Source organism: Trachurus trachurus (genome assembly GCF_905171665.1).
Source record: "Trachurus trachurus genome assembly, chromosome: 5".
NCBI lineage: Eukaryota > Metazoa > Chordata > Actinopteri > Carangiformes > Carangidae > Trachurus > Trachurus trachurus.
Genome location: NC_139896.1, coordinates 681,221 through 697,373, shown reverse-complemented (window position 1 = coordinate 697,373; position 16,153 = coordinate 681,221). Strand labels below are relative to the sequence as shown.

Here is a 16,153-nt window from a genome sequence, read left to right as displayed (position 1 = left end):
ACTGAAATTGGTCCAGCATGTTGACTGCAGTCCTGAAGGCTTTCTCTACCGACTAAATAGTAACTGTAATTTATTTTTATTTATTTATTTTGATATTAAGGCCCGAAAAAATTGTACATGCGGCCCTTTTCTGATGTTGAGCCCCTGCCCCTCTATAGTCATGTGCACGTCCCTGAAACACGCCCATTCTCCCTGTCACGAAGGGTGAAGGAAAGGGTTGGAGAATGGTACAAGACTTCAGAGCTGTCAATGATGCAACTGTGCCTACTGCCCTGCCTGCCCCCGATCCCTACCTTGCACTCCAGAACCTGAACCCCTCCCACCAGTACTTCACCGTCATCGACCTGGCCAACGCCTTCTTCTGTCTTCCCTTAACCCCCAGCTTGACCCAACCCCGGAGAGAAATGTTATCTGCTGCAGGCGACAGAAACCTGACTGCCATCCTCACTTGGACTCCTGAAGTGGAGAGGTCGTTCACAGACACAAAATGTGCCCTCACAAAAGCTGCAACAATGACAAGCCCTGACTACAATGTCCCTTTTCACTTGGATGTTTCTGAAAAGAACGGCATCGTTAACGCCGTCCTTTATCAGAAAAAGGAGGGAGAAAGAAGAGTACTGATGTACCACAGTTCAAAGCTGGACAACATGGAAACAGGACAAGGATGCTGTGCACAACATCTTGCCGCCCTGGCCAAGGCCATAACAAAGACAGAACACATGGTAATGTGCCACCCATTGAACATTAACACAAACCACGGAGTGGTTGCGTTTCTGAACTCAAGTGCATTCGCCTTCTCACCATCAAGAAAAATAAAGATCTCAACTACTCTGACACAACCCCACATCACCTACTACACGGAAAGCATCAACTTGGCCACCAACATGACCACAGAGGAACATCTCTCACACAACTGTGCAGATGTTTATTTATTTATTTCATTCATATAAGCGAACTTATATTGTCTACCCCTTGTTACAAAGAATTAATTCACAAATTAGACAATACTAGAAGAAAAACATCAACAACGTTTACAACAAAAGTGGCATAAAATAAATTGGACGGCTGCAGCCCAGCAGCTACTCCTCATCTTAGTACATTTCTGTTAAATGTTGACATGCTACATGCAGTGTAGACACATATATTTATCTACTGTCACATGCGCACATATACACATAAATAAATACATAAACACCAATATCTGTGTATAAATCCATACAAACATAAATGTTCACACCTACATGTACACACGCAGACACTTATGCACATGTTTGTGTAATACACCTTTACCTGTGGTTTTATTACATTTACACCAGGTCATATTTCTGAATCATGTTATTTTTAACAGTTTTTTTTAAATCTACTGTTTGATCTTGTTTCTTTGGTTTCCTTGTTCAGACTGTTCCATAAACTGACTCCTCTCACAGAGATACAATGTTCCTTCAGTTTAGTTCTGAATCTCGGTTTGTTAAATATTATAATGACTTTCTCTTTTTTCAATTTTTTTCTGGATTTTTCAAATTTTTTCTGGATTTTATGTGGCAGCAAGAGACGTCAGGCTCCGACCAGACTCACAAGCACAACCACTACAAACACCAGACCTCACCCTCTTCACAGACGGGTGCTGCTACAAAGGTGAACAGGAAACGTTGCTTCAAAAAATGAATTGAATGTATGTCTATCACATAAAACAAAAGAAAAATACGTATGTACAGATGTGGAGGAAAAACATACTAATATACTGTACAATAAATGAGCTTTCCATGACAAGATGTCTCAACTGCTTTTTAAAAGTTTCCATTAAGTTTTTCTACAAAGTTATGGGAAACAGAAAGTATTTTTGTATTGGATCTGTGATATTTATCAGGGTCATTTTTCACACTGAGTGATAGTGCCGATCCAAATGTACATCATGTAAATTATATTTTAACATTTTCAGTAATATTTATTTCAGTAATATTTTTTATGAACATGATTGTTAAGCATCTTGGTTACACCTGGCTATAATCTATATATCATGTTATATATGTAATTTATACAACAGTTAGTTCCGACCGGTCCCAACCGAGCAATTTGATTGGACAACGAGACGTTCCATAGTGCTGATATACAGTATAACAGCACTGCGACTTTTCACAGACATAATCACTCTGCTGTTCAGCTGGACAGGAGCTAAGTCAGAGCTACGCTCCCCATACAGGAGCTGCCCCATCTCTCTGCTGCTGCTGCTGCTGCTGCTGCTGCTGCTGCTGCTACAGTTATAAACGGACCTGAACATTAAAACCTGGACCTGACCTGGTCCGTCTAATTGGAGATAAATCTCATGATATATAGACTATATGTTATATTATATATATAACATATAGTCTATATGTTATATATATAATATAACATATAGACTATATCATGAGATTTAGCCAAATATCCAGAAACATGCTGGGGAGGGGCTGTAGGGCTGTGATGTGTGTTGGAATTTATTGTTTTATGTATTTTATACTGCAACCAAATAGATAGATAGATAGATAGATAGATAGATAGACTTTATTGATCCCAAGCTGGAAAATTGCAGTGTAGCAGCAGCATTACACAGACACACAGTGACGATAACAACATATAAGAATATAAAGAATAAGATTATAAAAAACAAACTATACATAATAAAATAGCAAATAAAATAGAATGTAATGTACAAAAGTATATACAACAGAATTGGCAGTGTTGATTTTAGTGCAAAGTAAAATTGCCCTGGTTGGGCCAGACCAGCTGTTCTGGACCAGACTGGACCAGGCTGGACCGGAGTGAAGAGGATCGGGACTCGGACCGGAGAGAAGAGGATCGGGACTCGGACCGGAGGGAAGAGGATCGGGACTCGGACCGGAGAGAAGAGGATCGGGACTCGGACCGGAGAGACCGGTTCACATGAAACACATGAGCATCAAACTGGAGCTGCAGCTTCAGATGGAAAGTGTTGAAGTGAACAGACCTGATGAAAACTTAATGAAGAGTTGTTATTGGGCTCCTTATGATGTATGTTTTATTAGGATATGTATATTCTTGCAGAGTAAAGGTTAGAGAGCCGTTTGCTGATTAGATGATGTGTAGATGATCTATGCTGTTTCTTATATTTGTGTCGTTATCTGCCTTCTATTTACTATACAGGGTGAATACTAGGCTATATAGTCTACTATATAAAAGAATAGAATAAAGATATATACAAAATACTACTAAATAAGTTATTGTGCTAAATGTTGTAGTGCAGAGTGACTGTCCAGTATTTAGGCCTATCTCAGTACAACACGGTGGAGAGAAAGGATTTCATTTTCTTTCTTTCTTTGTTAATTCATTTATTGTTTTATTTCATTGTATTTTTTATTTTATTTTTACTCTGTTTATTGTATTGTATTTATAGTGAGCTGTGTTACAGTGTGTAGCAGTGTGTGTAGTGTGTAGCTGCCTCCTCCGTCCAGCAGGGGGCGCTGCTGCTGCTGCTGCTGCTGCTGCTGCTGCTGCTGCTGCAGAGAGGGAGACCCGGAACCGGAAGTGTGTGTGTGTCGGTCCATGTGTTCATGTGTTTGGTTCATTCATCATCGTCAGTAACATCACACACACAAACACACAGCAAGTGTTACCTGTTTCAGCGGGAACAGAGACCACAGGTGAGAGTTAGTTGCCAGGTAACGGTCGCCAGGTTACCAGGTTGCTAGGTAACCAGTCTGCAGACCAGAGGAGGATCAGTCCGGTTCGGTTCGGTTCAGCTCGGTGGTTGTGGATGAAGAGCTCCGTGGACACCACCATGGTGAAAGAGAAGCGCTGGAACATTCCTCCTAACGCCCCGGCCTGCATGGAGAGACACCTCAGCTCTGCCAGCTACCGCGGAGGTAAGACCTAGCTGTGTGTGTGTGTGTGTGTGTGTGTGTGTGTGTGTGTGTGTGTGTGTGTGTGTGTGTGTGTGTGTCTGCTGCATGCTGCATGCTGCATGCTGCATGCTGCATGGAGACAGAGACACCTCAGCTCTGCTCAGTACCGGACAGGTGAGATGATATAAACATGTTCAACTCACTAGGCTCAGTTACCGCTCAGGTGAGATCAGCTGCTGCACGTGCTCAGGTAGCAGACAGTCAACATGTTCAGTAGGTCTAATCATCTCTGGCTGCTGGTCAGAGGAGAAGATACCAGGTTTAGCAGCTGGTTGCATGTGCATACGGAGCCTGTTATGTAGACCAGCGGTTCTCCACTAGTCTCACTCTGGGCTCCACATTGTCTCATGGTCATTAAGTCACAACCCACTTTTATAGAATTCAAACCAAGATTATTTTTTTTTAAGCCTTTAAAAACTCATTTTTCTCTTTATTGAGCAAAGTGCATTTCAGAGCACATGAATGAAACTGAGGAGTTACCATGACAACTGCATGTACGGAAGTGAATAAAAAAATATCAAACTGCACAAAATGGAGACCAACAAAACGATATATTTGACTTCTAATGCATCTCTGCATTCTGAGCATGTTCACTAAAGTGGATAAATATCAAACTGCACAAAATAAAGACCCACAAAACAAAACCAGATTCACTGCATCAGGCCACATTAATAAGAAACTGATATCTTTGCATTCAGAGCAAATGGAGCAAATAATAAGAAAGTGAGGAGGAGCATTACAACTGCATGTGTTCACGTGTCTCGTGCCTTTCAATATAAGTTATTTTTCAAAATAAAAGACATGTCCAACATCAGATGTGCATTAAATATTATTTACTTTTTTGACCAGCTGTCTGCGACCCATCCAGAACGGGTCTAGACCCACTTCTGGGTCCCGACCCACCAGGAACCACTGATGTAGGCTGTATGTGTAGCTATATGTAGTAGGCTATATATTCAGTGGGGGAATCAGTATTTGACCCCCTGCTGGTTGTGTTAGTTTGCTCCCTCACAAAGAAAAGGACAGTCTGTAGTGTGTATGGTTAACTTAGTTTATTCTGACAGAGACAGAAAATCAACACAACATCCAGAAATAATCTGGAAAAATCATTCTTAATTGATTTACATTTGATCAGGTGAAACAACAGTGGTGGAAACTAGTTTTCAGACACTTCATGCTGCATCAGTGAAATAGCTACTGCATCAAGAACCTCTCAGATCTTCAAGTCAGTTTCTTCCAGTCCAGTTTCAACCAGAAAACCAAACTAATCCTAAAAAAGCCACTAAAAACTTTAAATTGATCAGTTCCATTAAACACAGAAGACATTTAGAGTATTGATTGACTCTTTATACACAGACACTAATTACATTCTCATTAGGATTCAAAGAGATGAAACCCAGTTGTGTGATAATAAACGTCTTCACTCAGCCCCTAACTCTGAATAAAAACAGTTGTGTGATAATAAAAGTCTTCACTCAGCCTCTAACTCTGAATAAAAACAGTTGTGTGATAATAAAAGTCTTCACTCAGCCCCTAACTCTGAATAAAAACAGTTGTGTGATAATAAACGTCTTCACTCAGCCCCTAACTCTGAATAAAAACAGTTGTGTGATAATAAAAGTCTTCACTCAGCCCCTAACTCTGAATAAAAACAGTTGTGTGATAATAAAAGTCTTCACTCAGCCCCTAACTCTGAATAAAAACAGTTTAGTTGTATATCCGTTATATTTTCTGGGATGTAGCCGGTATTTCACAGTTTCTGCTGGGGGATGTAAACGTTAGAGCGGTGAGATCAGTATCATCATCATCTCATCACTCTGCTGCTTCACTGTCTGTTTGTTACCACCTGGTTGTTTCTGTCCTCGTGCTTATGTCTTTATTTATATATTTATATTAATATATCTAAACGTATCTCTGTAGACGGTGTGCTGCTGCTGGCTGCCTCCAGTCTCTCTGGACGCAGCTGGCAGGGATCAGTCTGGATCTACTGCCTCTAGCCTGTCTTTATCTTTATATATTTACATATATATTTCTATATATTTATGTATATATTTACATATATATTTCTATATATTTATCTATATATTAGATGGCGTGATGCTCCTGGCTGCCTCCAGCCTGTCTTTATCTTTATATATTATAGTTATATATATTTATCTATATATTTATATATATTTTTACATATATATTTACATATATTTCTATATTAGATGGCGTACTGCTCCTGGCCGCCTCCAGCCTGTCTGGACGCAGCTGGCAGGGGTCAGTGTGGATCTACAGCCTCAGCCTGTCTTTATATTTATATATTTCTAGATGGCGTTCTCCTCCTGGCTGCCTCCAGCCTGTCTTTATAGTTATATATTATATTTATAGTTATATTTATATATATTTACATATATATTTATCTATATATTTATGTATATATTAGATGGCGTGCTGCTCCTGGCTGCCTCCAGTCTCTCCGGACGCAGCTGGCAGGGATCAGTGTGGATCTACTCGGACCCGGACCAGGCCCCTAACGAGGGGTTCTGCCGAGCCGGAGTTCAGACCGAGGCCGGCGTCTCTGAGGCCAAGTGGGCGTCGGAGAAGAGCGTCGTCGTGGCGTCGGACTCAGGTCAGACACACACACACACACACACACACACACACAACTTCTTCTGGACATTTTACTACTTTTCCCAGAATTTTTCCAGTTTCTTCTCAATTTTTCTGTTCTACTTTTTACAATTTTTTTAATTTTTAAATTAAAAAAAAAAATTTGTATTGTTGTTTGCCCCCCCCCCCCCCTTTTTGAGAAATTTTACCACTTTTTTCTATAATTTTTTGAAAAATTTTACCACCAGTAATTTCACCCGTTTCTTCTCAATTAAAAAAAAACAAACATTTTACTATTTACTATATAGTAGGCTACTGTTTTTACTTTTAGGGAAATTTTACCACTTTTCCTAGAATTTCTTAAAAAAATGTTAGTATGATTTCTCAAACTGTTTTTTTTTTTTTTTTTTTAGAAATTTTACCACTTTTTCTGAGAAATTTTACCGGATTTTTCAAAAAAGAAATTGCTGAATTTTAACACTTTTTTTTACTAAAATTTTTTAAACTTTTTTGTTTATTTTGTTGTGAGAAATTTTACCCCTTCTTTCTAGAAATGTTTCAACTTTTTTGGAGACAGTTTACCACCTAAAAAGCAGTTAACCCACTACAACACATTAGACTACACCGCTGGTTAGAGTGCAGCTGCAGCAAGGGGCCGGTCTGAACCCTGATCGCTGTGTGTGTGTGTGTGTGTGTGTGTGTGTGTGTGTGTGTGTGTGTGTGTGTGTGTGCGCGCGCAGGGGCCTTGGAGCTGTGGGAACTGGCCGAGGACGAGCGGCTGCTGGTCAACAGCTTCACCAGGACCGAGCACGATGACATCGTCACCACAGTCAGCCCCGTAGTCGGGGGCAACGCCGCCGTCACCGGCAGCATTGACTGCAGGTCAGACTCACACACATCTACACACATCTACACACACATCTACACACATCTACAGCTGAAGGAAACACTGTTTCAGGTCGTATACAAACATTCAGTCACATTAAAGGGGAATTGCCCGTTTTTTTTACATTCAGGACATTATTTCTATCATAAAATCCGATCATTTCCTCCCCCAGATAACTTTGGTGTCATTCCAAGTGGTTGTGATGAAATGAGCTCCAGCCGAGAGGCGCGTATATCCGTATAATGGAGTCTACAGGGCAGCAGAATGCAGCCTCTAAATAACACATTATCTGCAGAGAAACTCCTTCATTTCACCAATATTTAGTTCTGATAGGCTAGTGCTATTCCCCTCTGAGTCCGGGGTTAGCTGTTATCAACATCCGGGGTCTGTAGGTTGACCTACTGACCTCTGACCTGGATGATGTCATCTCTGAGCTTGTTGCTACCGCTAATGCTACGGTTGGTTTCTGCGTGTTTCTGACTTGTCAGAACAAAATGAGCAGCTGGATGAAGTTCAGCTTCCACAGGCTTCCTCTCCTCAACCTGGACTCACTAAAGCTCCGGCTAGTTGAGATAAAAATGGACCCGAATGCCGAAGCAGAATGATTATTATCAGAATGAGCCGTAAATGATCAGATTTTATGCTAGAAATAAGGTCCAGATTGTAAAAAACTGGAAATTCCCCTTTAAATGCTCCACATATAAATCACTGGTGACAGGATGAGACTCGTTCCTCCAGTTCAGCTGCTGCATCAGCTACATGTGTCTTTCCTCTTTTCCTTCAGTGACCTCAACATGAAGTTATACGCTCCATACTGTTCCTAATGTCAGTTATTAGACTACGTTCCCATTGGTCAGTTATTATTCTACGTTCCCATTGGTCAGTTATTAGACTACGTTCCCATTGGTCCAGGGCGGGAGCTTCTTCCTCTGCTGGACTCTGAGTTGTGTCGTTGTTGTGTAACCTGGTTGTTGTGTCTCTTCTCTGTCTGAACAGGATCAAAGTCTGGGATCTGAGTCAGGAAACGGTCGTCACCACCTACAGCGGTGAGAGAAACCTGCTGCATGTTTATATCACATTATTATCATCAGACTTTAAAGGGATAGTTCAACATTTAGTCAAATTGGCCCATTGCCCATAATCCCTATAGTCGTAGCAGTAGGTTCGTTACCTTTAACAGAGTTGTTTTAGAGGAAAAATCATGTAAAACCTCTGATGCACGTTGCCTTCAGGGACAGTTTTTCATCAACAGTCTCTGTATTTCCCTCTAAAACAACTCTGTGTGGTAACGTTGTGTTATTATCTCATAGCGTGGTGAATGTGCAGCTCACAACTTGTCCACCAGAGCGTTGTGGAGTTGTTGGATTGTGTATTTGATGAGTTTGATGATGAGGGAAACCAAGAAATCCCATAATGAGCCTCTGTAGTGTAGCTCTGAGCAGCTCACGGCTCTGCTCCGCCGTTCTAAAAACAGCTTGCACCGACAATTAAAGGTAACGAACCTACTGCTATGACTATAGGGGTTATGGTGATGGGACAATTTGACTAAATGTTGAACTATCCCTTTAAATGAACATCAACATGAACCAGTTGACAGGTTGTTGTTGCTTTAACCTGATGAAGCTGAAGTTTACAGAGGGTCCTGTTGGTTGTGTGTTGCTGTGACGTGTTGCGGTGACGTCATCACCATGGTAACGGTGTGTGTGTGTGTGTGTGTTTCCTCTCAGCCCACACTGAGCCGGTGCGCTGCGTGGCCTGCAGCCCCTCAGACGAGTCTCTCTTCATCTCCTGTGGTCAAGTAAGAACCAATACACATTAATACAGATCATTAAAGGGCAGTTCCACTCTAACCCAACCTGGTTTTACAGTGAATCCTGTTATTAAAGGGCAGTTCCACTCTAATCCAACCTGGGCTCTAGTTTCTAACATTGCAGCTCCAACAGAACGAATGTTTAGGTTTTCTTTTTACTGTCTCGTGTCCCGTGCATCGCCACAGCAACGTAGACTGTTTAGGCTGTTTACATCCCATAAAACCACTATTTATTTATTTCACATGTTTGTAAATGGAGCTGTAATACAAAGTCTCACTCAGAGTGTTTACAGGTCTGAAACTGAGTAAAAAACAGTAAAGTGAAGTTTCTCTCTGATGAAACCAACAGGAGCTTCAGACCTGTAAACACTCTGAGTGAGACTTTGTATCACTGCTCCGTTTACCAACATGTGAAATAAATAAATAGTGGTTTTATGGGATGTACACAGCCTAAACAGTCTACGTTGCTATGGCGATGCAGGGACAGACACAACTACTGCAGGACAGGAGACGGTGAAAATAACATCTACACATTCAAACTGTTCAACATGTGAAGATCTGACCACCAGCTGAGCAGCAACAGCTGAGTCACAGCAGAGACACAGCAGAGAGGAGCAGCTGCTGCATCCAGATGTGCAACGCTGCACAGCAGAGAGCAGCAGCTGCAGCTGGATGTGGAGCAGCTGCACAGCTGCAGCAGAGAGGTGCAGCACCGCATCCAGATGTGCAGCATTGCTCTACAGCTGGATGCAGCAGCTGAGTCACAGCAGAGAGGAGCAGCAGCTGCATCCAGATGTGGAACACTGCACATCTGGATGCAGCAGCTCCTCTCTGCTGTGACTCAGCAGCTGCTGCACATCTGGATGCAGCAGCTGCCTCTAGTCTACATGTGTCTTATTACAACAAGAAAACAGTTATTGCAGATCATTGTCTCAATCACTGGTCGTCGATCGGTACAAGACGATTGAAGACGATCGACTCGAGTCCAGAGGAGAAAAACCAGAACATGTTGATCTACAACTCGACCGTAGTGATCCACTTATTGATCACCGCTGGTTTAGATCTAAAATATTAGAAACCAGGCAGATCCCCAGGTTGGATTAGTCTTGAGTTTAAAGGGACAGTTCACTGTAAAGAGACTCTGAGCAGAGAGACTGTGCATCACTGTCCTTTAAAGGGACAGTTCACTGTAAAGAGACAGTGTATGACTGTCCTGTTGTTGCAGGACGGCCGTGTGCTGCTGTGGGACCGGAGGAAGTCCAACAAACCAGCGTCCAGGATCGGTGAGCAGCTGTTGCTGTTGTTGTGGTGGTGGTTGTTGTTGTTGTGGTGGTTGTGGTGGTTGTCATGGTAACATATGTTCTATGTTTCCAGATGTGGGGGTTTCCAGCTGCTCCCCCACCACTGCAGCCTGGCACCCGCACCACAGGAGCACCGTGGCTGTTGGTGAGTCCCATATATTATATATTGTATATATTATATATATATATAAATGGCCCGGTGGCCCGGATGTTCCTTTAAAACCGTCCAGGCAGCAGAACGCTCCATAACACACAGTGTTGGAGGTGCAGACCCGATCAACAACAGAGATGTTTCTGTGCAGCAGCGTCACAGCTCGCTGCCGCTGAACGCAGCCGCTCGCTCACTGCTGCTGATTGGAGGTCGTCACAAGAACCCATAACAACCTTTTTTTTCCCGGTACCGTGACGCTTTGCCCTCAGTGCATCGTGTAACGTCCCTGTCGGCACCGACAGGGACGTTACACGCGGCCAGAGCACGCGCTGGGTCTCGGTGCGGCTACAGTCGGACCACAGGAACTGACTGGGAGATGTTGCTTTTTGTTATTATGAGGAGGAGGAAGGCCAGTGGCAGTCTACCTCTGCCCTAACTGACCTCATCCTGTCCTCCTGTCCCGTCTCCTAGGTGACGAGCTGGGCCGAGTCTCCCTGAAGGACTTCCAGGGAACAGAACCAGCCCGGATGGAACCGGTTCACAGCCGCAGAGTCAACGGCCTGGCCTTCTCCTCTCACAGGTCAGACTTAACCCTAACCTCACTGAGATGTTACTGAAACTCCTCACAGGTCAGACTGAGACTCTACTGGGAGAAGTAACAGGAACATGTGAATCCAGCTTTAAAGCTGCTACATGTTCATCTGTTAACACATTCAACTATACAACCAAGTGTCTCAGACTTTCCTCCATTAATCAAACTGTGACACGTGGAAACAAAGTCACAGTGATAAAGTTTTATTATTTATACTTCAGAATTGACCCTTTGTTGGCCTTCTGATTGGTCTGCTGTTCCACCAATCAGAGCGCTTCTCCCCATGTCACGTGTTGCGCAACATTCTAAGGTTGGACAACCCTGGAATGAAACCCTATGAAACAAGATAGGTAGACAGCAACTTTTGGGCAAAAACGACTTTATAATTTTTCAATATGGTTAAAATGTGCCTGGGGTTCCTGCAATAGCAACTCACAATATCTGGAACGTATTGGAGTCATTTTTATCCCATTCCCCAAACCCAAGACATCAATAAACCTATGTACTGTATATAATATTACTTTAACCTTCTGTTAGTTGAGCTTAATAATAGGGTTTGGGGGTGGTCCAATAGGGGGAGCTCTAGGATAGGTCAGGGGTTAACTGCAAAGTTTTGTTTGTTGTTGTTGTGCAGTCCTCATGAGAAGTGAGCCTGTTTTCCCTGGCTGTATTACTGAAGTGCTAAGCTCATTCATTTTCAGCAGAGAAGATGTAATACCTTCAAAGTTATCTAACAAACGTAACATTACTGCTACTAATGTCTTTTGAACTTTGTGAAGTTTTACGAGGAGAAACGGGAGATCGGCGGAGATTAAGCGTTAGCTTGTAGCTAACGTTAGCTAGCGCCGTTAGCTACTAGCAAGTGAGTGACCAAAACAATGATTTTCCCCCATTTTTCGGAAAAGTTAGGTAATGCCGTTCAACCGCTATTGAGCCACGTCTGTCCTCTATCATGGACACCATTTTTCTGATGTAAAAGTTAATTCAAATTTTCCTTACAAGCAATTTAAATCGGCCTAATTTTCAATGGTTTCCAATGGGAGTTAACCCTTCCGTGACCATTGTTTGTCCAACCTAGCAACAGTAACCGTGGGGGGCGGGGCCTTGACAAAGGGTCAATTAACATCCCATTACACATATTGATCTTTAGACATTAGAGTAATCCCACTGGATGAGTGTAGTATTTTGTAGTGAAGTCCAACAGGAAAAGGAAAACGTTGATAATAACTGGTGGAAAAAGAAAAGAACAAAAACAGTAAAATAAGAAATAAACAGAATAACAGAGGTAAAGTTTAACCTGGCTCATTAAACCACTTTAATAACAGAAACCAGTCGGCCTTGTGATGTTTGAGCAACAATAATTATTATTTTAATTATTATCATTATTGTGTTTTATGGCTCAATCAGGAACTCTCCTAGATTCACTCTTCACTTTCAGAATATGTTTATTTTATATTTCATTACTTTGCTACTGACGGTCTCTCACTGATTAAAACCTGAGTCACGTCATTATCCCCATGGAGATCTGAGCACTGGAGTTACAATATTTGTTATTTTTGCCTGTAGATATAAATAAAATATAGCCTATATATATTTAATGATAAGTTATTTATCTTGAACCATTCAGAAAATGAATTAACTTCACTGATGAACTTGACGGGTCGTTTCCTGTGGTTGTCTCGTGGAGTCTGAGCTCCTCCTCCTCCTGAGCATCCTGTAACCATGGTAACCTGTCTCCTCCTCCTGAGCATCCTGTAACCATGGTAACCCTGTCTCCTCCTCCTGAGCATCCTGTAACCATGGTAACCCTGTCTCTCCCCCAGCACCCCCCTGCTGGCCACCGTCAGCGACGACTGCTCCGTCTCCGTGATGGACGCTGAGCTGCGTGAAGTGTGAGTCTCTGCACATACACAACATACAACATACCATCATCCACCTCCTGTTTAATGAAGCTCTGCACTGCAAAAACACAAAATACCTTACCAAGAACATTTGTCTTATTTCTAGTCAAAACTAATCTCATTAAACCTAAAATAACTACATTTATACATATACATACATTAAAAGCAGCTTGTTTTTAGACACTTTTTACTTCTTTCAAGCCTGTTCTCAGTAGAAAAATCTGATAGTGGAGCAAGTTTTTCTTTCTTCTTTTTTCTTACAAGCACAAATTTTTTTTGTTTTTTTTAAGATTTTTCTACTTATTTCAAGTGAAAGCAAAAATCTTTGCACATCTGTTTTCTTGGCAGGAGCATCGGAGGGTGACAATTAAGTCCAAAGTAAACAAAGAAGAGTTCCCGCGCACATAGCCAACTTGCAGCGTTTATTGCGACGTTTTGGTACTAGACCTTTTTCAAGCAACATTTTGTTTTGCTTGAAAAAGGTCTAGTACCGAAATTCTGCAAGTTGGCTATGTGTGTGGGAACTCTTCTTTGTTTAATTATTTCAAGTGAAAATTAGTTTGAAACAAGTGAAAATGATCTAAAAACAAGTTAATTTTTATGTGATGAGTCTTATTTTAAGTGGAAAGAGATTAGTTTTGACTAGAAATGAGACAAATAATATTATTGGAAAGATTTTGAGTTTTTGCAGTGTAGCTACAGTATAAAGAAGTGGTGAAGTCAAACGGACACACTGCAAAAACTCTAAATCTTACCAAGAATATTTGTCTTATTTCTAGTCAAAATGTCATTTCTAATTTCAAAACAAATCTAATTCTACCTAAAATAAGACTCATCCCATAAAAAGTAGCTTGTTTTAACTTTTTTTTTTACTTCTTTCAATCAGATTTTCACTTGAAATAAGTAGAAAAATCTGATAGTGGAGCAAGTTTTTCTTTCTTATTACAAACACAAAAAACTTGTTTTCACTGGCAGATTTTTCTACTTATTTCAAGTGAAAATTAGTTTGAAACAAGTGAAAATGATCTAAAAACAAGTTCATTTTTAGGTGATGAGTCTTATTTTAAGTGGAAAGAGATTAGTTTTGACTAGAAATGAGACATTTTGACAAGAAATAAGACAAATATTCTTGTTAAGATGTAGAGTTTTTACAGTGTATGACCTCTGACCTCTGACCTTTAACCCTTTAACCTTTAACCCCTTGCTCCCCTGCTGCAGGCTGCGGGACCGGAGGCACCAGGACTTTGTGTCGTCGGTGTCGTGGCTCCACGGCGGCTCCAACACTCTGACCACGGTGGGCTGGGATCACATGGTGCTGCATCACACCGTGGACGCTGCTGCTGCTGCTGCTGCTGCTGCCGGCGCCGCCTCTTAGACCGAGCACAGAGAGGACGTGTGTGTCTGTGTGTGTGTTTGGTGGTTGTGGGTCACAGTCTCGGGGCGTTGTGTGTCTTTGTCTCTGTAAACTGGTTTGGTTGATCCGTCGGTGTCTCATGGTTTTACATTAAAGGAACTCACTGTCGGGACGAAGCAGCTTCTGACTTTATTCTGTTGTCCAGCTGCACAACACAACATATAACACACATAAAACACACACTCTCCTTAAAGGGACAGTCCAACATTTAGTAAAACTGGTCCATTGCCATAATCCCTATAGTCATAGCAGTAGGTTCGTTACCTTTAATTGTCGGTGCAAGCTGTTTCTAGAACGGTGGAGCAGAGCCGTGAGCTGCTCAGAGCTACGCTACGGAGGCTCATTATGGGATTTCTTGGTTTCCCTCATCTAACTCATCAAATACACAATCCAACAACTCCACAACGCTCTGGTGGACAAGTTGTGAGCTGCACATTCACCACGCTATGAGATAATAACACAACGTTACCACACAGAGTTGTTGTAGAGGGAAATGTGTAGCCTTTGTCTCTGCTCCGCCCATCTCAAAACAACATGCACCGATAACTGAAGGTGATGAACCTACTGCTGTGACTATAGGGGTTATGGTGAGAGGAGGATCTGACTAAATGTTGAACTGTCCCTTTAATAATGATAATAGTACATTGCACCATGGACTGTTATGACTCCATGTCTGCTTAAAGTGACTTAGTCCAGAGCCACAGTAGCCAACACAACTACAACACAACTAAAACCTTCTAGTATAAAAGTTGAGGACATGAAGCAGTGGGAGAATGAGAGTTTGTACCTATTTATATTTATACCTACGAGTTCTGTATCATCTCCCAGGTGGTGAGAGAGTTCATGTTCATGATGCAGAATATGTGAATGATCATTTAAAATTCTTTGTGATTGATTTTGTACAGCTGTCTCTACTGGACTGGTAGTTTTTGCTCTCACCATCTTTTCAATGTTGAACAGCCATTGTAAGAAGTTAACACATAAAACATCAACATGTTCATTTCTTTAGTTGATCGTCTATCTGAACACCCGGGTATCTGTGGATGGATAGATAGGTAGATAGATAGATAGATAGACAGACAGACAGACAGATTCTGTGTGAAACAAAACAAGAAACACAAGTTTTCTGTACAATGTTTTAAGGCATTTGAATATTAATATAAAAGCTTCATGCTCAGTTCACTCATTATTAAAACATGTGATTAATGCTTCAATTCATCAAAATTTACTTTATGACCGATATATTTTAAATATTTTGATTACATAGCTTCAACATGTAGATACAACATCTTACAGTAGTTGTATTTAAATCTGACACAAAGTGAATAATATGTACATCAATAACAACTTGAGTTGCTACAAAGATGCAGATTCAGCCGCAGCAAAATGTTTGTTATGTGAAAGTGAAACCAGAATAAATATGAGAAGCATCTGTCTGACGTTATGTAACAGATGGGACATGGAATTACAGCATGAACCACAACAATGGCCCTTTTACACTATTAGTATTATTATTATATTTATATTTTACATTGAAGAGTCCACTACATCTACAGAAGACTTCCAGGTTCTACACTGCAAAAACT

General features: G+C 41.4%; 1 protein-coding gene across 1 annotated transcript; it reads left to right on the top strand.

The window, feature by feature from the left end:
- Nucleotides 1–3,598: 3,598 nt before the first annotated feature.
- wdr77 (WD repeat domain 77) lies at nucleotides 3,599–14,678 on the top strand. Its single transcript, XM_083972404.1, has 10 exons — nucleotides 3,599–3,878; nucleotides 6,346–6,531; nucleotides 7,253–7,394; nucleotides 8,395–8,444; nucleotides 9,126–9,196; nucleotides 10,434–10,491; nucleotides 10,583–10,654; nucleotides 11,132–11,240; nucleotides 13,076–13,144; nucleotides 14,372–14,678. Exons 1-10 carry the CDS (start codon nucleotides 3,770–3,772, stop codon nucleotides 14,526–14,528), a joined length of 1,023 nt encoding a protein of 340 aa, XP_083828530.1. The 5' UTR covers nucleotides 3,599–3,769; the 3' UTR covers nucleotides 14,529–14,678.
- The last annotated feature ends 1,475 nt before the right edge of the window (nucleotides 14,679–16,153 follow it).